Source organism: Lottia gigantea (genome assembly GCF_000327385.1).
Source record: "Lottia gigantea unplaced genomic scaffold LOTGIsca_104, whole genome shotgun sequence".
NCBI lineage: Eukaryota > Metazoa > Mollusca > Gastropoda > Lottiidae > Lottia > Lottia gigantea.
The window spans coordinates 679,462-693,398 of NW_008706849.1; the positions used below are offsets into that span (position 1 = coordinate 679,462).

At 32.9% G+C, this 13,937-nt stretch overlaps 3 protein-coding genes across 3 annotated transcripts; 1 reads left to right on the forward strand and 2 right to left on the reverse strand.

Moving 5' to 3' along the window:
• Positions 1-891: 891 nt before the first annotated feature.
• Positions 892-4,702, reverse strand: LOTGIDRAFT_223917 (hypothetical protein). Its single transcript, XM_009046662.1, has 5 exons — positions 4,593-4,702; positions 3,653-3,877; positions 3,226-3,320; positions 2,781-2,971; positions 892-2,062 (listed from the first exon to the last, which is right to left on the reverse strand). Exons 1-5 carry the CDS (start codon positions 4,623-4,625, stop codon positions 1,992-1,994), a joined length of 615 nt encoding a protein of 204 aa, XP_009044910.1. The 5' UTR covers positions 4,626-4,702; the 3' UTR covers positions 892-1,991.
• A 147-nt stretch (positions 4,703-4,849) lies between these two features.
• On the forward strand, positions 4,850-10,925 carry LOTGIDRAFT_170818 (hypothetical protein; the record flags this gene model as incomplete). The annotated part of the gene is made up of 9 exons (XM_009046663.1): positions 4,850-5,038; positions 5,319-5,424; positions 6,190-6,295; positions 6,850-6,906; positions 7,635-7,788; positions 8,872-8,990; positions 9,815-9,981; positions 10,603-10,695; positions 10,885-10,925. 9 exons carry the CDS (start codon positions 4,850-4,852, stop codon positions 10,923-10,925), a joined length of 1,032 nt encoding a protein of 343 aa, XP_009044911.1.
• A 761-nt stretch (positions 10,926-11,686) lies between these two features.
• Positions 11,687-13,642, reverse strand: LOTGIDRAFT_237380 (hypothetical protein; the record flags this gene model as incomplete). Its single annotated transcript, XM_009046664.1, has 3 exons — positions 11,687-12,285; positions 13,006-13,326; positions 13,573-13,642. 3 exons carry the CDS (start codon positions 13,640-13,642, stop codon positions 12,161-12,163), a joined length of 516 nt encoding a protein of 171 aa, XP_009044912.1. The 3' UTR covers positions 11,687-12,160.
• Between the last annotated feature and the right edge of the window lie 295 nt (positions 13,643-13,937).

Below are 13,937 nucleotides of genomic sequence, written 5' to 3' on the forward strand. Positions count from 1 at the left end.
CCTCTGTGGTTAATTTAGTCAAATCTGAAACTACTCTAATTTATTTTTTATTTCCCTTAAACCTCAATTGTAATATTTAGTCTTTGGTATTATGACTGTTCGCATGACGGAATTTGACACAAAATTCCCCTCCGTAAAATCAAATTTCAACTGGAAAAATTTTCATTGGTGGGGATTTTCTGGAAGACAATCTAATTCTGTACTGTACTATTCAAACAAATATACCTGGAATATTTATAATACTGAAACTCCAATGATCGGAGAAAGCAGGTTTTTATTTATCACTTTGCTTACTTTTCTGTTTGTTGAAGGGTCTGGTTATATGTAATGGACTAGCCCTGTAAGCCGAGCTGACTTGGTTACCCAGGCTGAAATATTTGCCTTTATATTTGAACCCAGGCTAGGACTATAAATCTATGTTGGCTTTTAAAAGTATGCTACAAGAATGTGCTAAGTCTTATATCAATACCGGCTACTTAAGATGGACCTGCTTTCCATATATATACAATGGAGTAGAAATTGACCAGAATGACCTCCAAGCCCGAGTAACTCAGCAAACTAGGACATCTCGCCTAACCGAGCTAGTCTTCCACATATAACCAGGCCCTTAAAATCTATTTATATTTTAAAGTATTTGTTTTGTACCTCATTATTTGTAAAATCTGTATCATTGTTAATGAAATTTGTGGTAGCATTTAGTCCCCCACTTTACCTTGTATTATAATTCCTTTGTATTTCTAGTCATTAGATATGTTTAAACTTGAAAAATGGAGTTTTACAAATCTGCATGGAAACAGTATTATTTCCTGACCACAACAATGATATATCCAGCTTATATTTCAGTATTAAGTGCAACTATACACAGTATATTTTGAAAATATCTATGCGATGGTCTTCCAGTCTAAACAATAAGTTTGTTATAGTATAAAAATTTTGAAAACCGGATTCTGAATATCCAAAAGAAATAAAACAAAACAATTCACCATTAACATAATACATCATTGGCCAATGAAGTTAATTGGATCAATTTTTTTTGCACCATATCTTTTTGCTTTGGTAATCTTTTATGTGGTATGATTTAAATTATGTGCAGTACAATAGTTTTTTTTTCTGTTTGACTCAATTTTTCAAGTGATTTGTTGAATATATTGTAGAGCCATTATTTATAATTTTTAAACCAGTTGATCATGTTAATAATGTTTATAGTAACAGTCAATCTTTGTCAGCCAGTCATTGTTTTTAATTTTCACTGCCTTCAATACAATTCATTTATTTGTATTTGAATATTTCAGATTTTAATTAGTCAGTGTTGATGTCAAATTTTTTAATAAAGACTGTTTACCAAATAGAAACGTGCAACAGCGATTTATTTGTCATAGCTGTCCAATTAAATAAGACTAAACTTTCGTTCCGTTTTTTATTTTCACAAAATCTCAGTGTTTGAGTGGGAAGAAATTGGATTGGCAGGCGATATCATAAAATATTCAAGAGGCCTGTCATAAGTCCCTAACTGAAGTAGCTAAAGTAAAAATAGAAGCTAATAAATAATAAAGTTTGTTCTAATTTTAATAAGACTGGTCACAGTTCTGATTATTTTAGCCTTAGCAATAATTAGTTAACATATCAATGTTTCTGGCGGCATGCACCTCTTCTACATGAATAAAATTTTTAAATATTTTTTTTTGTTTCTTAGATATTTATGAGAGGACATTTCCATATGTTGAATTGTTCAGGAGGGCAGCTTTTCATTCAGAGTAAATCATAGCTTTCTGCAGTAGAGTCGCATATTCTTGAACTGATCTTGGCACTGAAATGTCCTCAGGTTTTAACTTCTAACACAGCAGGATAGAGATCCAAGATTGTTTCAAGAACATGTGGACACTTTTTACATGACACCCCAAAAGACCTGAACGAATGGCAGTGGGAAACCTAGTAGAAAATTCCCAGGTATGATCTCAACCACTTTCATTTAGGGCTTATTCTATCTGTTCCTAAGAAAACTTGACAAGCAAGGAGATTTTATCATTTATTTTTTTGTTTCTTTTATTTTTACCACTTGTACCTGAAAGAAAAGTTTGAGCAAATTAGGGATGGATACAAACAAGAAATATGAGAGGTTCTTGTACATGAGGGGTCAATGTACAAGATTAGCACAAAATCATATTTGACTGATATTGTGTGCAAGAGAAATTTTCTTAACAAATAGTCATAACATTCATTTTCTCATATGTCTCCTGTAAAAATTTAAACCAATTCAGTAACATTACCCCCCTCCCCCATCTCTTGATATTAATCCTGATGTCAATGCTCAGACAGCCCTAGGGCTAATTATATTCATGAAGATAGCTGGTGTTGGTGGGTTCTGCTATCACTAGCTCCAACATCTACAACTACCCAATCAGATCAGAAATTTTCATCATAGCATTGACATCCGAAAAAGGCAACTCAAACTTCAGCTTTAAATAAACTAATATTCCCTATTGAACCACCAATTATGTTCAGCCAGTATTGCATACAATACTGAATACTGGTACTAAAATTAATTTAACAGAAGGTAAATATTCTTGGTATTCCATACAAAATGATTTCTACAGAAAACGTTAATGCAACCTTTTAAACATTATTTTTGACAGGTTATTCCTGTCTGGAAACATTCTTGCACTGTAACTTATTAACCCAGATATAATTCCATCACATAGCTGTTGATTTCAAATTTTTCAGAATATGTAACATTCAAAATAACATCAAGCGAGAAAAGGTTCAGATCATAAGAAAATAATCACCTTGTCTGAGGAGTACATGTCGAATAGCTGTATCTACATATTCTAATAAGGGATCACCACTGTGTATCATGAGGCCATCTATGAATTTCATTGACTTGGCTCTCTGTCCACGGAGTTTACCAGATACAACGACTTCACAGCCCTTAGCTCCACTTTCCATAATAAATCTCAATACACCATAACATGCTCTAAGAATTAAAAACATTAAGTTAAAGCAAAAGATCTGACAGTATATCGTCCTTGACATAAGTCAAAATCTATTAGCACAAATGGGTAACTTTAATCTATCAAATTTTTAAATTTGGCAAATATTAAAATCTGTTTATAGATGGCATATATTTAGAATATTGACAAATGCAAAATCATATTGTAATTTCTAAACCATCATTCGTTAAATTGCATTGAAACCAAAATAGGTTTGCAAGAGACTTGGTGCAATTACCTTCTAACAGCTAATCCTCCAATTAACTTGTATCGTAAAGATTCACATTGAGCTATAGCACATAAACCTCTTGTAGCTACCTTCTCAGCATACAACTAAAAATATTAACATATCAGTAAAGAAATGAACTTTACAAAATGAATGTGATCATATCTATGATCACAAAAAAGGATCTTGTAACTCATTTCATGAACTCATAATAATATTTGCATGGCCTCCAAAGTTAATCAACCAACACACATATGATGCACAAGCTGAAATATTTGGAAGAAAGCAGGGCTTTGTAGCTGCAGCATGCTTTTCTGGTCTACATTGAGGTTTTGGGGCGAGACTTTATTTTGAATGATATATTGCACAAAGGTGACAGGTCTGTATACCAAAAAGATCCCATACTATCCTAATATAAATAAAAAAAAACAATACTCACTTCAACTGTGTTTTCTAAAAAGTTGAATCGCTTCTGAACAACTGATGTCAATTCACGTATACGTCTTCCCTTTTCACCGAGCACATTTTGTGTTCTAGTGGCTAGAATAATGATTTCAGTCCTTGTTGGTGTGACTCTAACCTCAACACCACTGTATCCATCTTCTGCCAATTCTCGAGTTAAAAACTCATTCAATTCAGCTTTAAATACACCGTCAGCGACGAACTACAAAGACATAATAAATTTCATGTATTAACAGGGCAATTGTGAGAGAACTGGGTATCTTTTTATAACTCTGATGGTCCGTTTTGATTGATCCTGACACAAGTCATGATATTGGCCAATTTCTAGTTTCGATATATATGTAAATTTCTTTTATTTGCTGGCAATTTTAGCATGGCAGTCTACTATGGTAGAACTAAATTTATTACAAGTTACAGCACTGCCACAGGATGATTTTGATGGCATAAGGGTATTTGTTAGGATTAGTTGATTTTTTATGTTCAGTGGTTAGCCACGATATGTGTTATAAATGTGAAGCAGCAACACCGCGCATATAGGAAAACTAAAATAACATATAGGTCGCATGATGCTACATGGAGAAGGCCGTGAATTAGATAGAGAAACCCAATATTGCACTGCACTGACTATTGCAACGAGTGTGCAGGACAATTAGATGCAACCCATCCACTAATTAAATGATTTGCCATGACGATAAAAGACTGACTGATGTCTCGGAGAAACGATTTGTAAACAGCAAAGCAACAGAAACTCGTGGTTAACAAGGTACCCGATGCTAACAATCCACCTTGAATCCCAACGATCTGTGCAGAAAATATTTAGATATGATAGTCAGTAGTTATATGAATCTTCATACAAAAGAATAATACAACGATTTTTATTGAAAGGTCAAGATTAATTATAAATAATAGCAGTCAACCTTTCGCTTCTTGGGAAGATGACGTCCAACCATCTTGGATGATTATCGGAAAAGGAAGTAGTTGAAAATGAATTGTGGGAAGGCAGGTGCTCGAAACAACAAACTGAAAGTAGAGCTGTCAAAGTCACGTGGTGCATGGTGTTGATCAGTTTTCAACAGTTGCAGGGTGTTTTTATCTATGAAATTTAATCGTTTCGGCTGTTACTAATCCTGATTGCTGGTTGCTGATTTTTTTTCAAAAATTTCGTTGATTAATGATGCAATGTTCAGTCACATTTCTATTATGTTTCTTCACGACATGTGTCTTGACAACATTATCATCACCAAACTTTTTGGGTGTTTCTGATGAACAACTTATACCCCATTATGAAGGATTCTTATCCAAATATGAGAAAAAGTATACAAATCATTCTGAAGAATATTGGAAACGTTTCCATAATTTTAAGGTTTGTTTGAAGGTTGCATATTGTAAGAATTCAATTTAAATTGCTAAAATTTGTACTTTTGCTCCACCACTCTCCTAGTTCCAGGAAGTAATAGAATTTTGTGAAGTTTGCTGTGAATTTTATAGACATGTGATTGCAGGCTTTAGTCTAGTTTCGAGTCGATAGATCAATTGGAAGAAGGGTGGGGCAAAAGTGCAACACAGTGCCAAATAATTGATTTGTATATCATTAGCAGTAATTACGTATTTAATAACATTATTTTCAAACTATTACCTTTCAGCAAAGTTTAGTAAAGTCAAGTTATTTAAATAAAAAACATTACAATGATACCAGCGCAGTATATGGTGTGACTAAATTTTCTGATTTATCACCTGAAGAATTCAAAAGTATGTGTATTAACTGGAAATTACTTTATTTCAGTGATTGGTACTCTATAATCTGTGTCAAATACGGAAAAACAATTTTTTGAACCTAAGAATCTAAAGAAATTGTCTGGGGGTTGATTTGAGTCTTATATATATGTAAATAGTCTTCAAAAATACTAGAAATGTATGAAAATCACATAATTCCTTCAAAAATATTTCAAACTAGGAATTTCTTTTCGTATTTCTATACATGTCCTTTCTATATATGGCAGTGTCTCAAGCAAAGACTTGTCTTTTTAACATTCAAACGATTGGTCTGAGAAATAGTGCACCTCTTCCTTTTAAAGGAGAAAAATTATCTAGGTTTATTTCTTTTTCAAAGTAGTTCAGATTATGTATTCTTGATTATCAAGAACCCAAAATAACTTTTAACATGGGAATTACTGAACCTGTCAAAACCTTAGAGAGAACCGTTTCCTGAGAGATATGTATTGCCACAAAATAAGTAGATTGGCATCATTTATCATTTAGATGACACCTTTGAATATAAGTTATTGCCCACTATAGTAAGATATTGAAATTGTGAAGTCATGAGATCTGGCTATACCATGTTGGTACCATAGGATTGATAACATTCAGATTATTTAGGGTCTTGTAGAAGGCTTTGTGCAAGAATAGGATTTTTTGTTTGTATGTGGAGATTAAGATGATGGGTAATAATATTTTATAAAATGGCGCTTCCTAATTTTTAAAACATTTTTGCTCGTTCTTATTTTCATGATTTAGGAATCTATTTAGAAGATTTAAGAAGTCCTTTTCTATTTAAACGAGTCAAACAAACAACACCTATTGAATTAATACGTCAACTAAAAGTACCACAAAAAGTTGATTGGTAAGTAAAACGTAATTACACATGAATAGGTTACATTACTTTGATGTATTTTAATTTGCATTACATTTGATAAACATGTAATGATGTATGATCAAGTTCTAAGTTTTCAAGTTGATAAATTTGGTATGATGAATGATAAATTTTCAAAGAAAAAAATGATTACTGATAAATGTAAATGTGTAATAACAAATGTTAACCAGTTATAAGGAATGATAAATATGTAATGATCAACATTAAATCTGGAATGAGGGATGATAAATGTGTCTAGATGAATGTGTTATGAGGAATGATTAATGATGTATGTATTTTTTGAATGATCAATGTGTATTATTGAATGATGTATGTATTCATTGAATGATCAATGTAATTTAATGAATGATGTATGTATTTATTGAATGATCAAGGTGTATTGATGAATGATCAATGTGTATTGATGAATGATCAAGGTGTATTGATGAATGATCAAGGCGTATTGATGAATGATCAAGGTGTATTGATGAATGATAAAGGTGTATTGATGAATGATACATTCAATGATAAATATATATTTTTAGGAGAGAGAAAGGTATAATATCTGATGTTAAAAATCAAAAGTCTTGTGGAGCATGTTGGTAAGCATTTGAATTTGAAATTTCTTTGATAGCATGGTGGGAGCCACGGTGGCTCAGTGAGTTAGACGCTTGCTGGCTAAGCTGAAGGTCCAGGGTTCAATCCCGGTATAGGTCGAGATAATACCTTCGGATTTTACAACCCTGTTTCCCCCTGTCAGTGATGCAGGTAGGAGGGGCTGACATGGAAAAAGCATCTAGTCATTCGGGTGGGACAATAAACCAAGGCCGCTGTGTGATACAGGTTGTGCACGTTAAAGATCCTTCAGCAGTTGGAAATCGAAAAAGAGCAGGCTAATGTCGCTTTCCTGGCAAAATTTCCCTCATTGCACCCTGCATGTCGTCGCCCATCTTCATTAGCCCACAAGGTGCAGAAAAGTAGGATGTAAAACTCCATTCATTTCATTTTGATAGCCTGGTGACTTGTAGGGAAGTTGATCTACAGATTCTTGAAATGATCCCTAGATAATTATCTTGCCAGGAATAACTATATATAACTATATAAATATTACTCAAGTACTCAATTCTTTTTGTAATGGTTATAACTGTAAAAATAAAAACTGGACTGATGGCTTTAAATAAAATTTGTAATCAATGTTGTCCAAGATTATGTAATATCTTCGTAGTATAGTTGATTGTTTGTCACATTCTCATATTAAAAAGTGATACAGGAAGTTGAAATGAACTAACTAACTAAGCAAACATGATTTTATATCCATTTATATCTTCAGGGCTTTCAGTTCTGTGGAGACAGTAGAGAGTATGGTTGCTAAGGAAACAGGAGTTGCTGTTCCTGATTTATCAGTACAGGAAGTTATAGATTGTTCTAGTGATAATGATGGTTGCGGAGGTGGTGATACATGTTCTGCTTTAAACTGGTTGCAGGTCAGTATTTATCAAACATTATTAGCATTGCATCATTAGAAGAAATGAAGTGTGATCTGATAACAATGGAGTAGGTGGATTAACCTGCTAGAAAGCATGAGATGTCTCAATGAGATTTACTGTTTTACAACTGTGATCTGGTTCTTCTTTTGACCTTGTAGTCTCAAAGCAACCTTAGTGCTATGATGTCCTAGGGCCTCAGTTCCCAGTTTTCACCCCCTAGGGGTGTGGGACTAGGGTGTCAGGGGTGTAGCCAACTGGTGTAGGAGAAGAATTTATTTTGAATTGAGAGAGCACCTCGCGTCATCTCATGCTGGAAATGTGGATGATACAATTTTTTGGGGGTGTGCAAAGTCCATGTTATTGCTCCAGGTGTGTGAAGGCTGAAATAGGTTGGGAACCACTGTCCTAGGGTCTTCACCTTTAACACTGTTTCTAGGATATCTTAGTGCTAAAATTGCTTAGAGATTACATAGGCAGCTTAGCGATTGATAAGAGTGAGTATGGAAATTTTTCTACATAAAATTTGGCATCCATTTTCCCTACAACTATCATAAATGTACAGGAAGTTATCAACATTTCAAGATAAGTTATTATCTTTGTCATTATGGTAATATTGTTGGGAAATTAGATGTCAGATTTAATGCCACGAATTGTTGAAATTTGGTAAAATAAATATTTAGACAACTGTATCCCTTAAGGCACCTAGTTCCCAAGCTTTTGACGACATCATAAACCTTAACCATTATATGCTACCTACCAGTTCCACTCATTTACGAAGGGAAACATAGTGACATCGTGCAAAAACCACACCCCCATTTCTCATACTTCCTTCTTGATTTCAAAACCCATATTCAGGGTGCAATGGCTCAGTGACAGCTTGAAAGTATTGTTTAAACCACATGAAAATTGGGCACAATCAACAGAAAAGTTTGAAATATCTGCATCTTACCATATACAATACATTATAAAATTTTAACCTTAGGGGTTCTAGTTAGCCAAGTTTGGAAACATGACTTTGGCAGAATTATTTGAAGAACTGCATTCTCCATTGCATTAAATTTCAAAAATGTTATTTTACAGATAGGTGCACGTTTAGTTTCTGATGATGCCTATCCATTAAAAGATAAATCAGAAGTATGTCAAGTATTAAGTGAGGAAGGTCAACCAATGATACAAGTTTCCAATTATACTTGTTTAGGGTATGTACATGTTTTAATCAAATACTTAATCATCTACTGGCTTCTTAGTTTTGTCCACAAATCAAATTTTACTGATAATTTTATATTAATAGGAATATCAGATTCCAATAATACAGATATTACGATTAAAAATCAAAAGATTAACGTAAGCATTTGTTTTATCTACAAAATTTATTGCCAGATAATCTTTGATGTGTTTCCTTTAGTTATTGCATTTTGATTTTGGAAATATTTGGGGACAAAAACAATTCGATTAAATCTTTTTAATGAACCGAAATCTCAATATCACAGTTTCTATAAATAAATGTGACAAAGAGAGTTAGTAAAGGTGTATCATTTGAAGACTCATGTTATTCATTTCCAATACTACTTTTGAGTGTTATACTTTTTGCAGTTTTTTAGTTGAATATGGCATGTAACTTTAACATACATTGAAAATGGTCTAATGTTATAGTTCATGTAGAATAGCAGATCCAAAATACATTTAATTAAAATTAGATTACGATTTTGTATGTGTAAAGAAATTGTGGGATATTGAATCCTCAGTTAGAGCAATATGATAACCTCTTTGGGTTAACACATCCCACAATTCCTTATTTTATCAAGAAATGTTTTGACATGCTTTGATTGGTTAACAATAACACCATTGGTTGTGACTTTGGAAGAAAACTATTTAGATTACAATGGAGACTAATATCAGAAAACAAAAAAGATACGAAATTGTAATCAAATTTAATTATTTTCCAAACTTAAGGGCATGTTGATCATATCTTTTGCAAATAGTAACTTTGAGAATGTTTTGTGAACACTATGTAATGTTTTAGTTTAGTGAGTCGTGAAGATGAAATGGTTCAATTATTAGCTGATGTTGGACCACTAACAGTAACAGTAGATGCTACAACTTGGAATAACTATATTGGTGGTATTATACAGTTTCATTGTTCAGATTTTAATAATCACGCTGTACAAATAGTAGGTTATGACTTAACAGGTATGTTATAGACATTAGGTATATAAACTGTTTATAGCTTTAATCAATGAAGGTTATTATGAAGTCTCCTTTCACAAAATTGGCGGTAAGAAGTGTGAAAATGGTCATTAAAAGGGACAGATTCCCATCCCTACAACCAAAACTTTACTCTTAGAATTAGTCTGGGAATTTTTCTAGTTAAGCTAATCAGTAATATTGTTGTTAATCAATAATAGTATTCATATCTCCCCGTTGAAATTTGAGAATCTATAGAAATAGAAAATTAAATTTGAGGTATTTTTGAAGGAATTAGGCGATTTTTGTGTTTTTTAGTACTTCAGAAGACTATTTCAATATATTCAAGACCCAAAATCAACCCCCAAAAATGAAGAACATCTCTCTTTAAGCCTTTTTAAGCAGTATTTGCTATCTTAGCAAGGAAAACTTATCAAAGATTGTTTATAACCATTGAAAAATTCAAGTGAATCAATGAAGTAAATCCAGCCTTGCTTTAGGAAGGAAAACATTATTTGGTCAATGACATTATGTTGCATTTGGATAAAGATATGCTTATTGTCTAAGTTATACAGTCCAGTGAATATCAATTTTCAGTAATTGAAGGTAATTTTGACATATTTATAGGTCCTGTTCCTTTATATATTGTCCGAAATTCCTGGGGATCAGATTTTGGTATAGATGGTTATCTTCATGTTAAAATTGGTGATAATTTATGTGGTAAGTTGTGAAGAAATGTCTTCTATATTTACTTTTTCCATCTTAGCTTTTTTCTTTTTTTCCTCCATGAGGATCCATTAAACAGCAAATAAATTTGTCTTGCTTTGCTAACAACAAAAAGAATGTTTCACGAATGTGACAGCACTGTTACATTTTTTGTACCAATAATGAATCTGTTTTATTTTGTAGGAATTGCAAAAAGGGTTTCTACAGTTCATGTGAAAGCGTAGTCTTCCAGTTAATCAGCTAATCAAAAAACATTCCATGGCATAAATGACTTTGGGTGACCAAGATTGCACAAACATCATTAATGTCATTATTGCTCAATATGCAGTATTTTCACAAATGGCCTATCAATGAATTCACATATACATATACAAAGATTTTTTGAAAACAGTAGAAATTTAGGACTGACAGAGGATGTTTCTATGTTGAAATGTACAATATTTGGTATGAAACAACCATTTCACTGCACATGCATTTTGTTTTTCTTAAAACTGGAAGACATTGTCAAAAACAAAGAAAGTGCTAAAGTTTTCTATAGAATTCATGTCTTCCATGTAAATTTTCTTTGACTAAAGTAGAATTCGTGGTTTATAAAGTTTCTTTCTTTTTGTAGAACTTGTTTTGGTTCCCTTTTTTGAAATTATAATTTATAAGAATATTTTGTAAATATTCAAACATTATGTTAAATATTGTATAAATAAATTTGTTAAGTTTTGTATAATTATTTGTATATCATTTTGTATATAGTTTGTACAGTCTTGTATAGTAAAAGTTGATATAAATAGGCAGCCCATTTCAACATTTATGGTAACTATTCTTACTTTTTTAGCTTTGTTTATGTACCATCTTCTGCATTCCACTATAATTTGGTGCCTAATATATCAATTGAATCATCAAAATCCTTTCAGATTCATGGGTTCATACACCAACCAGACCAGAAAGGTTTCCAGGCTATTTTGATTAATGTGAATGTAATGCAAATCCGTACAAGCTAGACAATTCTCTTTAATCAAAAATCTCGTCCAAAGAATGGCCAAACTTTGAAAAAAGTTGTAAAGTAGTGAACTCCTCCAAAGAGAAGTACCATCAGGGGTTTTAAAAACAGTAAGTATGGACTGGAACGCAAGCAAAACCTGCCAATACTATAATGGTCATCATGATGAGATACAACCAGATCAATTCATGTATATTTATTGAGGACATTGATAGCACTGATATACACCATTCCAATTTTCTGTGAGTCATGCCATTCCTCAAAAGCTAAGCATTATATGACACCACTATCACAAAAGCTTCTATTTATTAACCACTATTTCTTACTCTGTGTGTTGAGATGCACAGAATGTCTAAAACTATCTAAAGCCTTGTGGCCTATCCCAAAAAAACTTTCAGATTGTCATCCGGAAGACCTCCGTCAACTAGTAACATGGAAGATAGTAGTCTTCAGCTACTTAAGTGATCAACCACCACGTTTAGGTATAACACATTTCTTCATGATTAAAGCGTAGGAAATAAGCACCACAAACAATAACAGAACAATAGTACCAATAACTATACCAGCAATTTCACCATCTTTTAAACCATCTGAAAACAAATATAAAGAACACATTTACATGTTTTTTACATTGATTAGTTAAAGGGACAGACGTGCCATTTTGAGGGGTTGATTTTAGTTTTGAATATATGTGAATAGTCTTCAGAAGGACTAGAATTGTATGAAAATCCCTTTAATGATAATGACTGGGTTGCCGAATTTGTAGCCTTATTCAGTCAAAAAAAGTTGGCATTGCCCACAAATAAAACTGCAAATTTGAAATTCAGCAGCTATAGCACATGAGTGTCCCATTTATTAATTGGATAGTGGAAGAAATTGTGAAAGAAACGTTATCAGATCAATCATGTTTTAATTTAGAAAACTAATATATTATTTATAATGACTAATTTGCTTGACTTTTTTCAAGTGTTCATCAAAACCTATGTTCCTTTAGCAACTGCGTAAGGAGTTTATCACATCTGATGCTGTAAGGAGTTTATCACATCTGACGGTGTACGGTGTTTATCACATCTAACGGTGTACGGTGTTTATCACATCTAACGGTGTAAGGAGTTTATTACATCTGACGGTGTAAGCAGTTTATCACATCTGACAATGTACGGTGTTTATTACATCTGACGGTGTACGACGTTTATTACATCTTGCGGTGTACGACATTGATCACATCTCTCATCTGACGGTGTAAGACGTTGATGACATCTCTGATAAACGTCGTACACTGTTCTAAAGGAATACGATCAAAGCCTTACCTTCCTGAACTTCCAGTGTACAAAATTTTGATGTTCCCTCATCCGGTTTACTAGCAGAATCAGCACAGATATATTTTCCGGCGTCTGTAGATTGAATTGAAGTTATGGTAAAGTTGAGAAATTCTGTATGTGGTGATATTAAAGTATATCGTCCAGCATCTGTAGATGTACATGTCTTATTGTCTTTATTACAAGAAATTATGATGTCTCCATCATGAAACACATTTATACCATTTGAAATATCGGATGGTAAATCACTACATGACAGACTATGAGAATCACCAACACTTATTTTCTCATCTCCACAGTGAGTCAAGATTTCTACAAGTAAATTGTTTGCAATTTAAATGATAAAACTGTGCATGGGTGCGCTTGGTTGGTCTACATTTCTGGTTCTAAACCTTGGTTCAACCCCTTGAGATGCCAGCCTGGACACTTTTGGTTCTCCATATTGCTTATACGAAATAGTTATAGAAAAGAAAAATTGGGATTAGGTGGCCTCTTGTCTATCAATAATTTTTCTTCTCTTCTTTTTTTGGAGGGTTGAGGGGATGTTCCAATTCTTACCTCCATAAACATTACAACTGGAAAATACTGTTATGACCATTAGAATCCATATGTTGTGATCGTACGCCATATTAGGCCTACAAACCTATATAAAATAATATGATATTGGGATTGTAAAGAGATTTTTTAAAGTTTTTATGTGTATTGGACGTCTGTGGTTCCTGCGTTTTATGACGTCACTAATCGCGAATGTCTTATGTGACCAGCATATTTTGCAATTAGTGACGTCATCAAACACTTAGTTTTAGTTGAATTGCAGGAACCACAGGCGTTTGGAATGGTGCAAATTGATACTATTAGTGTTCTGGATAGTGATTCGCATACAATTTTTAGAAACCTCATAACAATCCCTTAAATAAACGATT